Source organism: Corella eumyota, chromosome 1 (assembly GCF_963082875.1).
Source record: "Corella eumyota chromosome 1, kaCorEumy4.1, whole genome shotgun sequence".
NCBI classification, from domain to species: Eukaryota; Metazoa; Chordata; class Ascidiacea; order Phlebobranchia; family Corellidae; genus Corella; species Corella eumyota.
The window spans coordinates 19,799,110-19,817,464 of record NC_137490.1 but is presented as its reverse complement, the minus strand read 5'-3'; the positions used below and the strand labels follow the sequence as shown (position 1 = coordinate 19,817,464).

Here is an 18,355-nt window from a genome sequence, read left to right as displayed (position 1 = left end):
TAATACAAAATTCTAAACAAAAGTATAGCAAATAAGTCACTACGGTTTGTTGTTATATTTAAAACTAATTAAATTTAAGATATAAAATTAAACTAATACTATCTTTAGAAAGTAAAACAATTTAAACTTCGGTAAAATTTGATTTACTGCTTAAGCACACGTTATTGAAAGTTTGGAAACAATTTAATTTCTCGCAGTGTTTCCAAAATTAGATATTTTTACAATGAGGATAAACTTTAGAAATAGAAAGTTTAAAATTTTTTTCGTAAAAATTATGCTAATAAATTAGTTAACAAAAACAATAAACAATATTTAATTACACTATTAAATTAAAAAAAAATTTCGAGTAAAAATTCCTGTCACAGTACAGTGTTTTTTAGTCGAAAGCACTAAAATTATTAGTTGGTAACTAACAAGTTTTGTTTATAGCGTCCCATTCAAAGATCTTTTTAAATGGAAGTAGTAGGGATTTAAGGAGCTTAAGTGGTGCTGTCCTGTGCTATTACCCTTAGCATCAATTCGTCTAACGATCGTGACATAATTTAACTTGTGCTTAGGTTCATCTTCTGAGTAATTGTCAAAAAAAAACATAAACATGTTTCTTTAACTTATTATAACTTTTTAGTTTTAAACGTAAGATCACGTTTTAAAAACATGTTTTACAGTATGGTTAACATTTAATATATATTTTGCCCATAGTCATGCCTGTGGTATGGTAGTTTAGACAGTCTATACTTTTTAAAAAATAATTTCTGAAGGCACTTCCTTATTTAAATTTTAATACAAAGGAAAATAAAAAATACTTAATCAGCAGCCTATGTTTATCTGGCATTAAAAATCAATAATATCCCAAACTGCCAAAAGTAACTTTAGACTGGGTCAGGGTAACTGATGTTGCTCTATGTTTAGGTTGTGAAGTTCACCCTTCAACATTGAGGATAAATATTACAAAAGAAAATCATTTTAAGATTGATTTTATTCAGTGTTCTCCATCTTAAGTTGATTACACTGCAAATTACAATAAGCCCACAAAAAAAAAACTAATTAACAAAAATCCAGTGGTAAATTAGAATCCATTTAACAAAAAGACAAACAAACATAAATAATTACAAAGTATTTTGCACAGACTAGAAAATCGAGCTGTCAAATACAAATGATTAAATTTGCTTTGAACATATCATGAACTTTGTGATAATACTTTGAAGTGCAATTTACACCGTTTTGTTGATTATTGGGCAGAAAAATAACCAAAACTGTAAGCAGTGAGAACTTATTACGCAAATAAAGTTTAGAAAAAATTACACAACATCTAAAATATTAGATGAGCTACACAAATACATAAAGGGTGTTAAGCAGTTAATAATATAAGGGTATGTAGAAAGAATTGTACTCATTAAACAAAAACTGTACGAGGAATATATATACAAGCAATTGATTTTCAAAAAAAATTAAAGTTTTCACATAATTTTAAGTTAATTCGCGAAATGAGCATAATATTGGCGTTATTTGGAGCAAATAGGCATACATTTTATTATAACAATCAAGTTTAATAACCTGGTAAGTTAAATTTATTAAACATGATACTTTTAACATAAACGGTCTTTTTGGAACGAAAAAACAAGGATATAAAAAAAGTGCGACATATCTTTTCTTATTAACAACAAAATAGAGAAAGTAACAGATTATTTTGTTAACATTTAGAATAAACCAAAGCATTTTTCGTGCCACCTTTGAAACCAAAAAAAAACTTTTTCACAATGCAAACAACCGAATATTTGAACACAAAAATTGGTGTGCAAAATTAACAAAAAATGCCAAGGTAATATATATTCAGTTATTAAGCGGGCTTTCAAGAAAATAAAAAGCACATTTTTTTTCTTGTTATTTTGTTTATAGAAAGTGATCTTCGAATTTGTAAGGTTGGCTTTTTAGTTCTTAATCGTGACCTAAAAATGATTTAAAAATTACAAAATATTAAAAATAATTTTTTTACCAAAATTAATCGGATCAAAAAAATTTAAAACTTACATGGAAGATCAGGTCCTTGAGTTTATCTTTTGGAAGATCATCGAACTCCTCTTGGAAGGTGAATGGTTGCTCAGCAACAGGTTCATCAGCGGGATCGTAATATTGATCCAAGTAGGGATGAGCAAGTGCTTGTTCCACTGTGATCCTCCTAGCTGGGTTGAATGTCAACATCTTGTTGAGTAAATCAATCGCTAAAAAAAAAAAATCAAATTTTTGATTTTAAGTTTTAATTATTTTGGTAAAGTTTACAAGAAAGGTCATTAAAAATGACAGAAATTTAGTTTGGAACTATAATTTTCTAAGGCAGTTATTTAAGCAATTTAAAGTGTTTGTTCTATAAAAAAATCGCCAAAACATTTATTCTGTAAAAGTTTAAACCCGTTTAGAAATGTGACTTGATAGTAATTTTCTTTAAAAATTTTAAGTCAATTCTAAAGGATAAATAATTGTCGTTAAATGACAGTTGCTACATAAAGCTCAATGTTAGCAATGTTTTGGTTCCTAGTTTTCTCGTTTAAATATTACATTACAACTTACCTTTTGGATCTGCTTTGGGGAACAGTTTACTCCATGGCATAGAAACTTTATGTGGCAGGGACATAAGGTAGGCTCGTGCCTTCTCATTTATTATACAACTTAAATCCTCTTGAGATGGAGAGCCAAGAATACCTAAAAAAAAAAACTTTGCTTTTAAGATCGAGAAGCTATATGTCTAATAGTAGGACTATTTTCTATTGAAGTAAGTACAATCTGGATGTTGCCTAATTTTGGAAGTAAACCCATGACTGCTAAAATGGGTTTCCTAATAAAATGAACATACTTTGGATTAGTGTTATTGATTTGAAAACGCTCGTTCAAAGTTCACTGGGTAAAATAATGAGGGGCAAATTTTAAAAATGCGTTATCGATGCTTAATAACTTTTTTATGGTTAAAATTCTAGGCTTTTAGTTTAAAACAAATTGATGAAATTTTAATTGTTTGAAATAATAGAACATTATAAATTACATTTTTTTTAAGTGCAGGTAAAAAGATAAAAAAAAATTTTAAATAAAAAAAATTAACTGGTTAACAGTAAAGTTAAAACAATTACTATAACCCCATAACGATCCATTGTTTACAGGCAGAAGGATAGTTTATAATACTTTGTTAAAGTCATTTATAATCATGTTATTGTCATGTAACAACAAATAATTTATGCTAAATAATAAAACTAGTGGCTTTGTTATTGTTTTAGTATAACAGCGTTAAAACAATATTCTATAAACATTGCCATAAAATTAAGTTTTTTTATAATGTGTAATAATTCGTTACCATATTGTTTTTTTAAATTAAAAACGATATATCATACATTTTGGTTTATTTATATATTTTTAATTATATATAGTCCATATATATTTTTTTTTTAGTATAGTAACTTTAATTTCTACCTAATTTTGAACCTATTTACACACCTTTAAATTTACTACAGTTGACTTAAATGACTTTTATTATGCACAAAAATATTAATTTAGGTTAAAAAATAAATATTTATACACAACTTACCTAGAATCAAATTCAACTGATCCAAGTAATGTTTGCCAGGAAAAATTGGTCTGTTGTTCAACATCTCAGCCAAAATACACCCCACCGACCAAATATCAATTGACTTTGTGTACCCCTTCGAGTTAAGCATGATCTCGGGCGCACGATACCACCTTGTGGCCACATATTCGGTCAAAAATCCAGTGTGATCATGCTCAGGGTCTGCAACTCGAGCCAGACCAAAATCACAAATCTATAAAAAAAAAAATTTTAATTTTTTTAGTGTAAACAATAATTGGTTCCACTTAAAAAGATAATTATTGTATTTTTGTATCTTAAATAATTCTATTTTTATTTATGGTAGTATTTCACAATATGTGGGTCACAGTAAGATAGATTATGGTTCCTAATATATATCTGATTGCTATTAATGGATTTATATATAAATAATTCAAAAGCTTTACGCATGATTTTAATATGCGGTTAAGTAATATTAAAAGGTAAGACCACATAAAAATAAATCCATTTTTATGGATACTTAATAATAGATAAACTACATAAAGATGTAATAACTACATATGTTACGGTATATTTATATCTTAAATAAAACTATAGAAATGTTAAATTTTTGACAAAGTACCATAATACAAAGTTGTATTATAATTCTACATGTACAAATTTAATCTAAAACTTATTTATCATTGTAGCCTTGAGCAGTATTAAAGTTTGTTTGATAATAAATTAACTTGTTTTAATATTAAAAAATATATATATATACTGAAAAATGATAAATAAATTAAATAAAATCGTAATAGTTGTTTTATATTTAATAAAAAAATTATGTTCGTTAAAAAGTGTCCGCATTAGGTAATAATAAATTACAGAAAAAATTTTTTTTTTTCGTACTTACAAAAAAAATGTGATAAATATATTAATAAAAAAATATTGAAGCAATTAAAAAAAAAGTTAGTGTGTCTGTATTATTTGAAAGATTAACTTTTCTTTAAGAAAAAAAAAATATAGCGTAATATTGCATTTGTTTTATATGTGTAGGGTCTCTGTTAGTAATAAAATTTTGGTTTTGAAATTAATGATTAACTAAGTTAAACATGTTTAATGATTTAAGAGTAACCTACTGCTGATAAAAACACAATTAATAAAACTAACAAACTTAATATAAACTGTGTTGTAAAAACACAAATTAATTAAGTAAGATTTTTGTTATAAGATCATTTAAATAGTTTTAGCCAATACCATATTATTATTGAAATCAATTATTTTAGATAAACCAAATTTAAATTCAATAAACCATATATATTTTGGTAGTATTAAACTGATTCTAAATAACTTCATAGCCAAAACCGAAAAACTTATTTTAATTTTTAAGTGGTACTTGAAATATTTTTGTACTATTCTAAATTACTTGAATAGCCTATAACTAAAAATTACTTAGGCCTCATCAATAAAAAAAAATTAGGTATATTTAAAACTTTTTTTTCAATTTTTCAATTTTTTTTGTACACTAGTACTTCCTTTATTTTAAACTAGGCAATACCTTTAAATCGCAAGTGGTGTTTAGTAGCAAATTGCTGGGCTTTAAATCTCTGTGAATTACATTTGCTGAATGAATGTATTTGAGGCCTCTAAGGATTTGGTAAAGAAAATAGCAGATATGGTCGTTACTGATATGTTGGGTTTTCAACAACTTGTACAAATCCGTTTCCATCAAATCTTGGACAATGTAACTGTTTTTGGGTATGTATTGGTTAAGAAAAAATCAGTAAAATTATTTAAATATTGTTAACTTTTACTACCGATAAGGTAAAAATCATATATTTATTTACAGAGCACCTCTACAGTCTTTGAATTTTTTAAAACCTTGATTTAAAAGATTCGATTAATAATTCTATTAATTTTAAAATAACACCTTTTTCCACAAAGCAAAAAAACTGTGAATGTAAATAGTTGGTGTATACTTTTACTATTTAAATTTTGTTTTGGTTATTTGCTTACAAAAGTTAAAAACATAATTTTTTACTAGTTAAACATAAACAAATTTCCCATAACATTTTAATATTAAAAAGGATACACATCTTTCATGGCCTCAATGGTTGGAGCTCGTATAATATCCTTGATTGAGATAATATTCTCATGGTTGAAGCTCACTAGAATCTTAATTTCACGTAGAGTGCGCTGGCAATATGTTTGGTGTTCGAATGGACTGATTTTCTTGATTGCAACTTTTTTACCTGGTTTGTATTGGTCATCAGCAGACCTATATCACCACAAAATATGTTTAAAAGAACTGAATATTAAGTACATAATGGTTTATGATAATGGCAATAATGTCATAAATAATTAAATAAGCTAATAAAAGGAAAATACACACTACAATTCTGCATAAATTAATAGAATACATTCAATAAAGATATTTAATTAACAAAATTATTAAATAGATCAAGTCATATCTATAAACTTCAAAAGATTGTTAAAAATTTCAACTAATAAATTTTGACATGTTTTAAATATATAATTATTAAAATAAAATGTTAACTTTTAACTTGATTTAGCATTAACTTTTTAATATCATTAAATTTAAAGCATGGAGAGCTGTTGCAAGAAAAAATGAGTATAAAATCCTAAGAACTTACACAACCATTCCATAGGCCCCTTCACCAATGTAATTTAAGTTAGCATATCTCGGTGCAACATTGAATTCTTGACCCTTAATCATCTCAGATAGTCCTTTATTTGCCATCAGAACATTCAACAACAAAAATCTTTCAACTTTTTTATTTTTAACAAAAAATACAGCTAACATTTAAAAAATAAAAAATACTTTATTTGTTGCATTTAAATATTTAATCAATTAGTTTTAATACCACAAGACGTTTTAATTGTTTAAATGTCATTCTAGCAGTCTATTGAATTGAGTTCTATATTATTGACTTCTTTGTATATTGTATAGTCCCTTTTCATGAATCATAAATCTATATTGCAAAAAACAAATGTATAATCACATTGGTTAATGATTCAAACTTGTAAAAACAATTTTAATGCTTTTTGATGGAAATAGTCATCTGATAATGCAGAACTAAAATTTTTACAACAACTTATTTTACATATAAAATTAAATTTTAGATTTAAAATTGTACTTGTATTATAAACTTGGTTGCAAAATTGAATGCACCAGTTATAGTGCATTGTATATTATTTTTGACTTACAAACGGGGAAATCAATTTGTATTAAAACTAAAGTTTATAAACTAGCAAAATTGTAACATTTCTGAATCTATCTCCGTACGTTAGCGCAACTGTCTAACAGTCTAAAGCGATTTATATGAGTTATTTCCGTAAATTATATATATCACATGCAGACATTTTAAACTAATATAACCCTTCGAAATAACAATTAACCCATAGCCTAATACAAAATTAAATTGTTTATATGTCTGTTCTAATTCAGAACTGCTTTAACTATTCAGCAAAACTTTAAACTTATAAAGGACTTTTGATTCACCACAAAGGCGGTAACGGGGCGAACCGGAGGGTAGATTATTTCATACATGGTTTCACACTTTAATTCTGCTTTAAGAGGGTTTTAAAGTAGAAAAATAACGTTTTATGGTGATTTTGTCAGTGTAATTATATGCCATTTTGTAAAAGAAATATCGTTTTGTTAATAAGGTTAAACGAAAAATTTACAATCGAATAATGACGTCAGTCATAACCGGAGGAAAGAGAAAAAAAATTTCCATTTTTTCCAGATTTTTCAATAACCTTACACAAATATTTGAAATAAACCTGTTAACATTTTATTATTTAATTATATACATTTTTTACGTTATATTTTCTAGTTTTTTTTATTAAAATCTGTAAAACAAATAAAAGTTCAAATTTTTTGTTAGTTTATCCCCGCGTTTGAATCACTTTTTGTCAACGAAATGTGATGGAATAATGAAAGCACGTTAACGTTACGACTGGATTTCATAAATAATATAGCTCTAGCAAACCTTAAATAATATGAATCGCGGTTAATCTTCAAAAACAAAAATGTCGGACTGCAAAAACGCCAAACAAAAATCAATTTCTTCATTTTTTTCTCCAAAAGTCCTAACGTCTAACAACAGGAAGCGTTCAAATGTAAGTTATTATTTTAAAAACATAATTGACTGTTGCAATCCAATTAAGTTATCAGTTTATATTTAAATTCGTGGTGTAACATTTATTTAGAATGAAGAACCACATTCTCCAAAGGCAAAAATATCGAAAGGCCAAAATGTACTAAAATTTACCAGGTAAAATTAAATTTTAACTGTTTGTAAATATTTTTCGTCATGTGATTGATCTAAAATTATTTTTTTTAACAAAAGTGATCAAGAAAATGCTCCAAATAAGGGGAAATCGTTGGAAGAATCTTGGAGGTTAGCATTGCACCTGGAAATTTCAAAACCATATTTTATCAAGGTATTTATGTTGTATTTTTTTTGGATAAGCAAAAAAAGATTTAGCATATTTTTTTACACATTTATTTATCCTTGATGTAGAAAGGTCGACTTTATGACCTAAAAATAGGGTAACATCAGTTACTCTGTCCCAGTCCCGAGCTGCCTTTTGCAGTTTGAGATATTAAGGATTATAATTGCTCAATAATTACAATACTGATTTAGTTTTGGCTTAGCAGAATACCATTTATAGCTTATTCGAGTGCGCTACAGCATCAAAGCAGTGGGGATTGAACCCAAAACCACATTAGTAAAGTCAAGTATAGTAATCACTACACCACGCTGCCAGTATTTGTAATAATTTTTTAATAAATGTTCAATTTTAGCTTAAAGAATTTGTGACAAATGAAAGAAAATCATGCACAATATATCCACCAGTAAATCAAGTTTATTCCTGGAGTCATTATTGTGATATTTCTAAAATTAAAGTTGTAATTCTTGGACAAGATCCCTACCACGGTCAAGGACAGGCTCATGGTCTTTGTTTTAGTGTACAGGTTAATTTTTGTAAAATTTTTTTCCTGGAAAAAAAAACTAAATTTTTTTACATGTTTACTCTCTGTTAATAATAAAATGTCTGTTATTTTGTGTTAAATAGAAAGGTGTAAAACCACCACCAAGTTTAGTTAATATTTTCAAAGAATTAAAGGATGATATTGAGGGATTTGAAATTCCTGAACATGGTGACTTATCTGCTTGGGCCAAACAAGGTTAACTAATGTGTTTCTTATCCTTGTAGATATATAAGTAAATCTTGGGTATCATTGGCATAATTACCTCTTAACTAGTGTTGAAATTGAATTTTGGGAACTATATTTGCTAGTTTTATATATTTATGTGTTACTATGATGGTATATGCGTATTTGTCTGAATTTTTTTCTAATGTTAAATACAGGAGTTCTGTTGCTAAATGCTGTACTAACTGTAAGAGAATCCAAAGCAAATTCTCATAAGGATAAAGGTTGGGAGAAATTTACTGATGCAGTGATTGCCTGGCTCAATAAAAACCTAAAAGGAGTTGTGTTTATGCTTTGGGGCAGTTATGCCCATAAAAAGGGGGCAAAAATTAACACTGTAAGTTACTTTGTGATTTTAAGTTATTTGTGTAACAAATAATATTATTCTAATATTGATTAAGACCCTGGGCCTCATCATACAAAGTCCTAGGTTGTTACCTACTGTATTTATGTAATTCTCTATTAAAAGTAACTTTTTTTTTATTTTTATGTACAGAAAGAACATCTTGTCCTTAAATCAGTACACCCATCTCCATTATCTGTTTATCGGGGATTCTTAGGCTGCAAACATTTCTCTAAAGCGAACAAATATCTTGAGGAACAAAACAAGGAACCTATTGATTGGAAGATCACTTAAATATCCTTTACATTAACCAAAAATTTTCACTTATTTTTAAAAATTAAAGTAAAAGATATTTTTGAAAACTGACACATAAAAGGTAAATCAATATCAAAATAAAATTAGGATGTAATTATGTAAAAAGCTTATTTTAATTTCCGGACTAAAAACCTATAAATACGGTTTGGTCAATACTATAATAATTTTTTTTACAAATACTGTATTAGCCATTGTTATTCAATCATATTTGTTTTAAGTAGTCTTTATCTATGACATGTAGACATTTTGCCTATGTATAATTAATCATTTAAAAAACTAAATAACTGCCATTAATTGTAGAACATAAAAGTCATTACTGCATTTTAATTATACAATTTGTAAATCTAACTTTTTTACTAACTCACTAGCTACTAACACACACTTGTTTAAAAATTGATGCTACTAATCTTACATTGGCTTTGGCCCATTTTGTATATAGATGTACATATCCTTTTTCTGTGTAAAGGTTTTGTTCTGCTGAACTGCCGTAATGATAATTTTGCAACGTGCTGCTAACATCGTTGATGTATATATTGTAAATATTTTTCTTTGTAAATAAGTGTTTTGTTTTTAGTTCTTTATAATTGATAAAAATCTTCTTATTTTCATATCCAAACTGATTTTTTATACCTTTTAAAGCTACAAACTGCCCCCTATAAATTTGTAAATCATATGTGCTGAAGTTTTACCAAAATTTTTCAAATCATATTCGTTAAATAAAAATGACCAAATTTTGTTAAAAAATTGCCTTTATTTTAGGACTTTCTTTAGAAGTTAAAAATTTATATTATTAATGTTGCTTATTTTAAATATCATGCTTATTTGAAGATGCAAACTGTATTTAAGCATTGTTGACTAATTAGTGCTACATGGAAACATCACACAGTGACAGTGGGAAGGCTTACAATAAACATAACAATACATTCACAAAAGCCAGATGAAATGATAAAAAAACAAAAGTCCCTATTTACTGGTATACAGTTACAAGCTAATAATAGTAAATAATCTTTTCACAGGCAAAGGATTTTTAAAAAATTAAACGAAAAAAGGGTAATTAACTTTAAAGTAATCAATTTAGATTTGTGTATAGACTTGCATGCATTAAACTTCGTTGACATACAAGGAGTTAGATTTAACAAAAATAAATATTGTTATATTGGGCAAACTCTAACTAAAGGTGATGATGTTATTTACAAAACTTAGTTTGTTACTAATATGAGATATATTTTGTTTAAATTTGCCTTACAATGGAGAACCTTACCCACCTTGAGCACAAATATTAAAAAATGAATTAACATATGTTTAACAGAATTTATTTATTTAGTGAACTTAACTGAAAATTTTTTAACTTAAAAAACATAATACGATGAAAGAATCTTGGAGGTTAGCTTTAAACAATGAATTTTCGAAACCCTATTTTCAAAAAGTATAAAATATGTTTCGATTTAAATTTGCTAAACGATGTTGAAATGTTAAACTTTATTTATTTTAAAATTGTCTGTGACAGTTTACATTATTTTTGAACTAATAGTATACACTTAAATTTCTAAATATGTGATGGTACTTTGTTTTTATACTTTTTGTGATAAATTTTAGCTGCAAGAATTTGTTGAAAAGGAAAGAGAATCATGCACAATATATCCACCAGAAGACCAGGTTTTTTCCTGGAGCCATTATTGTGATATTTCTGACATTAAAGTTGTAATTCTTGGCCAAGATCCCTACCACCGCCAAGGGCTAGCAAATGGTCTTTGTTTTAGTGTAAAGGTTTGTATTTGAATACATTTCTACATAAATTGTATATTTTTAATGTTTTGTTAAAAAAACTAATAATAAGTTTAATATTAACAATATTTTTAAATAATATTCACTAAAAATAAAATTAAAGTTTATTTGTGTTAAATAGAAAGGTGTAAAACTACCTCACAGTTTAGTTAATATTTACAAAGAATTAAAAGATGATATTGAGGGATTTGGAATCCCAGATCACGGTGACTTATCTGCTTGGGCCGAACAAGGTTAAATAATATGTTGTATATGCAACCTAGTTAATATTTGCATAACTCGCCATAAAATTTTGTTAGATTTATCTATGTTTATAACTGCACATATTTTGTTTATAACTGCACATATTCTAAAACTAATATATATTTTACTGTAATATACTTACATGTTGGTTTTAATCTTTTGTTTTATTTTAGGAGTTTTGTTGCTTAATGCTGTACTAACAGTTAGAGATTCTGAACCAAATTCGCATAAGAATAAAGGTTGGGAGATATTTACAGATGCTGTAATAACATGGCTCAGTGAAAACTTGACAGAAGTTGTTTTTATGCTTTGGGGCAAATATGCTGAAAAGAAGGGGAAAAATATAGACAAAGTAAGCTACTTTGGGATATAAATCGTTACGGTATAAAAAACTAACTATTAAAGTTGTAAAATTGTAAAGGCATTCGGTAAAACCATGTAAGGTCCTTGATTAGATGTTTACCACATTTTAGTAAGGTGATAATAATATAGTACATAACTGAGCAATTACTGTTAGTAACAACATAGCAGATTATTAATCCAGTAATATCACAAGTCAATGATATTAAAACTGACAGGCCCAATATAAAACTTAACCAATTTCTTGATATAAGCTAACAAAATAATTGTTTTCATGCTTACAAGAAACATCATGTCCTCATAACATCCCACCCATCTCCATATTCTGTTAAGCAAGGATTTTTAGGCTGCAAACATTTTTCTAAAGCAAACGAATATCTTGAGAAACAAGGCAAGGAACCCATCATCTGGAAGCTTCCTAAATAATCTTTTTATTAACTGTAGATTTTATATTTGTAGTTGCTTTTATCGCACTGATTTTACAGATTTAAACAAAAAAAAGTTTTAATAGCATATAGATTTCAATATTCTAATTTTCTTACTGTAATTATTTAACCATGAGTTGAGTGAACTTGACCAAATTTGTTGATTTAAAATACCTTACATTTAAACTATAGGTCTTTATATTACCTTTTTTTGCATTTTTGGGTGTAGATTATTGACATTCCTGTGCTTTAAACATGTTATGCTTTTTTAAAGATTGGAACTGTATTTAAGCATTGTTGACTAATTAGTGCTACATAAAAACATTACATACTGACAGTGGCATGGCTTACAATAAACACTACAATATATTTACAAAAGCCAGATGAAATTATAAAAAAACACAAGTGCCTATACAGTTACAAACAAATAGTAGTTATTAATCTTTTTGAAGGCAAAAGGCATTCTTCAAGAAAATAAACAAAACTTGAAGTAATATTAATAATATATACTGTAATATTTATTATTTAATGATAATTAAATACAATTGTTTAAGTAATCAAATATTTAAAAGTAATTAATGGAGATTGCTTCACGGATTCGCATGCATTGGACTTCGTCAATAAACAGGGAGTTAGATTTGACCTGAATAAAAGTAATATATATATTCACTATAACTTAATAAGTTATATACCCAAATTAATTAGCAAGTTAGTTGTTTTTATTAAAATGATTGGATAATTTGTTATAACGACTAAGAAAAAAAAAGTAAAATATTAATAATAGTTTTAACCGGTATAAATTTAAGATTTACTAGAATGACAAGGTACATTTTTTACATTTAAAGCTGTATTTCAAATTCGAAAAGTAAAATGAAATATAACAAACTTGGTTACTTAAACATAACAAACTTGGTTACTTAAACATAAACAACTTAAACATAGCGTAACATAGAGAGTTTGGGTTATCATAGATTATAATTGACCAATAATTATGCTGCTGATTTAGTGCTGGCTCAGCAGGAGTTCATACTATTTATAGGGCGTTAATCAAGGGCGCTACAGCATGTAATGGGGATTAAACCCACAACCCCATGTGTGGGGTAGAAAAAGTTCTTACCACTACACCATGCTGCAGGTTCTTTAATAAGGTTGTCATAATTGCTTAAATTTTAGCTAGTATTATTAAAAGAATAAATCATTACAATTTACACACAATAAACATACCTGAATATCTTGCTCCAACAAAAGTTGGTTTCTGGTCAGTCCTTTAAGTTCAGCTTCAGCTTGAGCTAATGTACTTGCCAAGTGATTAATACTTCTCTGAATCTCATTAACCTGTTAAATAAATGTTAGAGTAAATATTTGACTTAGAAAAATCTTCTGAAATGTCAATTAGTTTAAAGTTAATACATAAAATTATCCATTACAAATAGCAAAAATTTAATTTTGGAACATAATTAATTTATTTTATTCTTTAAGAATCTCGCCAACAGCATGGTGTAGTGGTAAGAACACTTGGCTTCACTACATTAGGTCCATGGTTTGATCCCCACTGTTCTCACGTTGTAGCACTCTTGAGTAAGGCACTATAAATGGCACAAACTTCTGCTCAGCTAGCATCGATCAATTATAATTATAATATCCCAAACTGCCAAAGGCAACTATAAACAGGGTCTGGACAACTGATGCAGCTCTATGTTTAGGTCGTGAAGTAAATTTTCCCACATTGGGGATAAAAAAATGGAAAAAATACATATAATTCTGTTAAAATTGTAAGTCTGTTTACCTCTTCTATTAATCTATATTGGACAGGGTCTCTGCAGAGTTCAACATTTGGCCTCATTGTTCTTTCTCCCAGTCTACTCTGTGATACCATCATTGGTCCATTCTTATCAGCTATTGCCTTGTTCAGTTCAATGATGTTCTTTTCTTGGGTGCTAATTTCCACCAGCACCTTAACAAAAATTTTAACTGTTTCATCATTGTTAAAATAATATTCATCCATATTGGTGGTTTGATTTAAAATTCAGTTTCCAGAAAAATGAAGTTTTTATCAATTTTTAGATCAGTGTGAAAAGGTTTAAAATTTTGTTAAAATTTGGACTTTTAAAAAGAATCAATTTTTAAAATCATTTCCCTACCTTATCAAGATGCTGTTCCAGTTTATTTTTAGCCTTCTTAGTCTCGGCAACTCTTTCTCTAAAAGCAAGGTTAACAGCATCACATTGTGTTGTCATATCATCAGCTGTCTGCTTTAGTATACCATCAATTCCGGCTCGAAGGGCAACTGAATTGTTTCTTTCCCTTTCAGCCTTGTCAATGTTGGCATTGCTGAATGCTTGCCAATCAATAGGTGTCACTGAACTTAAATAAATATTAAATACCATTTATTTTAATAACATTGAATGTTGAGGTATATATTTAAGTGATGACTGATTTATTTCAGGTACAAAATATATTAATGTAGTTATTGTAGTAATGTTTTTTTTTTTGTATTTTAATAACATTAAATTCGGGCCTAAGTTTAGTTATGTAACAGAATGGAAATTAGTTTAGGCCGAAATCAACATTTTTTTAAGTGAGCCTAATTCAGAAATAATAACTAACAAAATAAATACCAATAATATAAATTTTTTTTACAAGATTAATGTTAAAAATCTTAAAACCAAAATTAAGTCAAACGAATTGTTTATCTTTCAAATTACTTTGGTTCAATTGTGACAACATTCCTTTGAAATCCAATCCCATGGCTGTTGTTATGAAGCTCTGAACAAAAGGTATCAATGCTCTGAGCTGTTGCCTTGTCTTTCAGGTCCTTCTCAAGGTAGTATTTGGCTGATCGATTTAACCTAACAAAAATAAACAGGGTAATTAACTTTATTCAATTGGGTAACCTAATGCAAAGTAACCCAATGGGAAAATGGTTTTAAAGTTTAGTAAATTATGAGTTAATGGACTATAACTATATAAGTTAAACTACAAGGAATTTGTTCGTAGAAATTTTCCAAAAACACAGTTTTTATAAGGCTAATACAACAAAAATAATTTTGCAAAGGTAAGAGTCTTACACTTATATTTTACTGTTACTTTTTTCTAGATATTAGATCACCACATAATTAAAACCTTAACTTACGCAGCAAAGCATTTGTACCTGATTTGTTCAACTGTTTGTTCCAAAGTTCTCTTTAAAAGAGCCTGTACTCCCATAACCACTTCCACTTCTTTTAACAACTCCTTCTCAACATTGTCATGAACTAGATCAATAGACACTCTGTCTTCCCTGTGCATTTAAAGTAATTAAATTTATCATATCAATTAGAACTGGCAGCATGGTGTAGTGGTCAGAACACTTCCTACACTACATGAGCCTTGGGTTCAGTCCTCAGTAATCTCATGCCGTAGTGCCCTTAGTAAGGCGCTATAAACTGTATGAACCCCTGCCAGCACTCAATTGGCAGCATAATTATTGAACAATTATAATCTATAATATTCCAAACTGCCACAGGCAACTTAAGACTGAGTCTGAGTAACTGTTGTTACTTTAAGTTAAGGTCGCTCAAGATATATACAAAAAAATATTTATAAATGTGCGCATATCCTAACCAAAAAATAAATATAAAAAACAGTTATTAATTTTTTTGCAGAAAGTTGTTTGTCTAAGAAATCTTCAATCTTATTTATTTACCTGCTTAACAAACATGATTGAGAAATATCCAGTGGTTCGTCACAAGCAGCCAAGGCCTTCTCCAGTCTTGTTTTATAATTTAGTAAAGTGTCGTTCTCAGTTGTCAATTCAGTTAACTTTAATTCCAATTCAGATTTCCAGAAGTTAATGTCCTCTATTCTTTGATCTATCAGACAACATAACATATTTTAATGAAAGAATGTTTGTATATATAATATCCCCACTGCTCTCATGCTCTAGCATCCTTAAATAAGGTGCTTTAAACAGTAAAAACTTCTGCTGAGCCAACACTTAATAAGCAGTTTAACTACCAGGCAATTATTATGTACAATATCTTAGAACAGTCAATGGGTCAAGGTAACTAATGTTACTTTTTGTTTAAGTCGTGAAGTTGACTAGACATTAAGAATAAATAAATGTAAATAAACTGTTGTAAATTTTAAGTAAAATTCCTAATATTTGAAAATATGTACACTGTAGGATTTCAAAAATAACTTTTTTCAAAAAATGCCCAAAGAAAAACATTTATAGAGTTTCTTTTATTACTTGAACATGTTTGTCTTTTTATATTTCATATTTTGTTATTTGCAACTGCAAGTTTTTACTCACTTATTTTCTTGTTAACATCACGCTGGCTTCTTCGTGTTGTCTTCTCCACTTCTTCAATCAAACGACAACTTTCATCAATTAACCTTTCCGACCTTGAACGTTGCTTCTCAGCGTTATCATATTTAATAAAGTTGGAAGTGTGCCATTCTGGGGGTGTAAATTTAGGCGGGGCCTGTACAAGTCTTGCCATTTTTCCACTTTTACAAAATATTAAATAATTTATTTCAACTGATATCTAAATAAAAATAAACATGCTTAATCTTCTTTTTTTGTATATCTTTATCCAATGTTGGAAAGTCGAATGCGCGACTTGAACATAGAGTAACATCAGTTACTCCGACCCAGTCTTGAGTTGCCTGTGGCAGTTTTGGATATTATAAATTATAATTTCTTGATAATTATACTGCTGATTAAGTGCTGGCTTAGCAGAAGTTCATATCGTTTATAGCGCCTTAGTCAATGACTCTACAGCAAGGGATCAGTCGGAATTGAACCCACAACCTCATGTGCGGTGTGGCAAGTGTTCTTACCACTACACCACGCTGCCGGTAAACTGTAGTGTGGCAAACTATGTTATTTGACTTGAGTAAATACTAGTTTAAATTTGATTAAAGCATTGGTCTGTTAGTTATTTGCTTTTAATACACCTTGCACAATAAATTATATTTAACACATTTTACAAACCCTCTTAACTAATATTGGTTGAATTTGCAAACACATTTTTGACTTTACCTGCTTTATTTATATTTAAAACTACAATTCTATATAATGACAGATAAACACAAACTCTGGCTAATTGCAGACAGTATTATACTTATATTAGTCTTATTGGTAAAATTGATAACCGCATTTGCTTCGAAGTTACCAAAAAAATTATAGCATAGGAGAAAAAATTGCCTTTTTTGATAGTTTAATAACATTTGTCTAATTAAACCCTAAATTTAAAGCAGAATGTTAATGTGTTAACTGTGCGTTTAAATTCAAAAACAAAAGACTTTAAAATTGTCGATCAATCTTACCCTTACGCCCAGTTTCTTTTGTAGAGTATCGAGTAGCACACTTTACAACCTTAAAAAACTTTAAAGAAAGCTTATTCTATTGAGACGCGTTGCTATGCGACCGTAGCTTAACAACTTTAAAGGCAATCGGGCGTATAATTTTTTCGTATGTTATTTTTGTGCTTACATATTTCATTTATTTTTTGTTAGAAAATATTTAAAAAAACATATTTAACTAGATTTATTTATTATATAAACTATGTTTTAATACCGTTTAATTCTTTAAGTATATTAGCTAAGTAAATTAATATATAATATATATAACTTATTATTAAATTAAATATAAATTTTTTGCTTATACTAAACTGTAATAAACAAAAAAAAAACTAGTTTTTAAACACTTTATAAAATTTTGATCTTACAAAAGACAAATAAACAAAATTTAAAAGTAAAACGTTAATCTTTAATTTCAAACTAAATTTACAATTAAAGTTGAAAAAAATTAAATAAAGAAAACACTAAGTAAGATATAAAAAAATACATAATTGTTTTTTTAAGCCTAACTTTCTACGTGTTTTGATATTAAAATGTCAGCACAGAATGAAAAGCTGAGCCCCACACTCTATATATAAATCATTTTAAAACGATTTAAGCATAACTTATTTTGTTATGCTCCGTTTAATATTGTATACAAAAACGAACGTTAGGTTTATTGGAAGTGTGTATTAGCGGTGTCATCAATTTACAATTTACATATATTTAATAAATTACAGTTCTAATTGTTTTCCGCAATCGTGACT

General features: G+C 27.9%; 4 protein-coding genes across 4 annotated transcripts; 2 read left to right on the top strand and 2 right to left on the bottom strand.

The window, feature by feature from the left end:
* Window positions 1-1,028: 1,028 nt before the first annotated feature.
* LOC145763456 (mitogen-activated protein kinase 1-like) lies at window positions 1,029-6,360 on the bottom strand. The gene is made up of 7 exons (XM_082574901.1): window positions 6,202-6,360; window positions 5,640-5,825; window positions 5,106-5,295; window positions 3,572-3,803; window positions 2,566-2,697; window positions 2,029-2,219; window positions 1,029-1,946 (listed from the first exon to the last, which is right to left on the bottom strand). Exons 1-7 carry the CDS (start codon window positions 6,306-6,308, stop codon window positions 1,929-1,931), a joined length of 1,056 nt encoding a protein of 351 aa, XP_082431027.1. The 5' UTR covers window positions 6,309-6,360; the 3' UTR covers window positions 1,029-1,928.
* Window positions 6,361-7,485: 1,125 nt separating this feature from the next.
* Window positions 7,486-10,181, top strand: LOC145740688 (uracil-DNA glycosylase-like). The gene is made up of 7 exons (XM_082558517.1): window positions 7,486-7,693; window positions 7,784-7,848; window positions 7,924-8,017; window positions 8,382-8,552; window positions 8,654-8,765; window positions 8,951-9,129; window positions 9,289-10,181. Exons 1-7 carry the CDS (start codon window positions 7,604-7,606, stop codon window positions 9,427-9,429), a joined length of 852 nt encoding a protein of 283 aa, XP_082414643.1. The 5' UTR covers window positions 7,486-7,603; the 3' UTR covers window positions 9,430-10,181.
* Window positions 10,182-10,508: 327 nt separating this feature from the next.
* Window positions 10,509-12,706, top strand: LOC145764137 (uracil-DNA glycosylase-like). The gene is made up of 6 exons (XM_082575727.1): window positions 10,509-10,627; window positions 10,775-10,876; window positions 11,047-11,217; window positions 11,357-11,468; window positions 11,652-11,830; window positions 12,124-12,706. The coding sequence occupies exons 2-6, from the start codon at window positions 10,817-10,819 to the stop codon at window positions 12,262-12,264; spliced, it is 663 nt and encodes a 220-aa protein (XP_082431853.1). The 5' UTR covers window positions 10,509-10,627; window positions 10,775-10,816; the 3' UTR covers window positions 12,265-12,706.
* Window positions 12,524-16,788, bottom strand: LOC145764136 (tektin-1-like). Its single transcript, XM_082575726.1, has 8 exons — window positions 16,558-16,788; window positions 15,949-16,114; window positions 15,415-15,543; window positions 14,969-15,112; window positions 14,405-14,627; window positions 14,050-14,217; window positions 13,488-13,598; window positions 12,524-12,906 (listed from the first exon to the last, which is right to left on the bottom strand). The coding sequence occupies exons 1-8, from the start codon at window positions 16,745-16,747 to the stop codon at window positions 12,829-12,831; spliced, it is 1,209 nt and encodes a 402-aa protein (XP_082431852.1). The 5' UTR covers window positions 16,748-16,788; the 3' UTR covers window positions 12,524-12,828.
* Window positions 16,789-18,355: the final 1,567 nt, after the last annotated feature.

Excerpts from the sequence above, each read along its gene's own strand:
- LOC145740688 (XM_082558517.1), top strand. The coding sequence starts at position 7,604 with ATGTCGGACTGCAAAAACGCCAAACAAAAATCAATTTCTTCATTTTTT. Across the intron at positions 7,694-7,783 it reads ACAACAGGAAGCGTTCAAAT|AATGAAGAACCACATTCTCC; the intron begins GTAAGTTATTAT and ends ACATTTATTTAG. Across the intron at positions 8,766-8,950 it reads ATCTGCTTGGGCCAAACAAG|GAGTTCTGTTGCTAAATGCT; the intron begins GTTAACTAATGT and ends TGTTAAATACAG.
- LOC145764137 (XM_082575727.1), top strand. The coding sequence starts at position 10,817 with ATGAAAGAATCTTGGAGGTTAGCTTTAAACAATGAATTTTCGAAACCC. Across the intron at positions 11,469-11,651 it reads ATCTGCTTGGGCCGAACAAG|GAGTTTTGTTGCTTAATGCT; the intron begins GTTAAATAATAT and ends GTTTTATTTTAG. Across the intron at positions 11,831-12,123 it reads AGGGGAAAAATATAGACAAA|AAACATCATGTCCTCATAAC; the intron begins GTAAGCTACTTT and ends CATGCTTACAAG.
- LOC145764136 (XM_082575726.1), bottom strand. The coding sequence starts at position 16,747 with ATGGCAAGACTTGTACAGGCCCCGCCTAAATTTACACCCCCAGAATGG. Across the intron at positions 14,628-14,968 it reads GTTGTCACAATTGAACCAAA|TTCAGTGACACCTATTGATT; the intron begins GTAATTTGAAAG and ends TATTTATTTAAG. Across the intron at positions 13,599-14,049 it reads AATATAGATTAATAGAAGAG|GTTAATGAGATTCAGAGAAG; the intron begins GTAAACAGACTT and ends TTTATTTAACAG.
- LOC145763456 (XM_082574901.1), bottom strand. The coding sequence starts at position 6,308 with ATGGCAAATAAAGGACTATCTGAGATGATTAAGGGTCAAGAATTCAAT. Across the intron at positions 3,804-5,105 it reads ACACCACTTGCGATTTAAAG|ATTTGTGATTTTGGTCTGGC; the intron begins GTATTGCCTAGT and ends TTTTTTTTATAG. Across the intron at positions 2,698-3,571 it reads TCAGTTGAATTTGATTCTAG|GTATTCTTGGCTCTCCATCT; the intron begins GTAAGTTGTGTA and ends TTTTTTTTTTAG.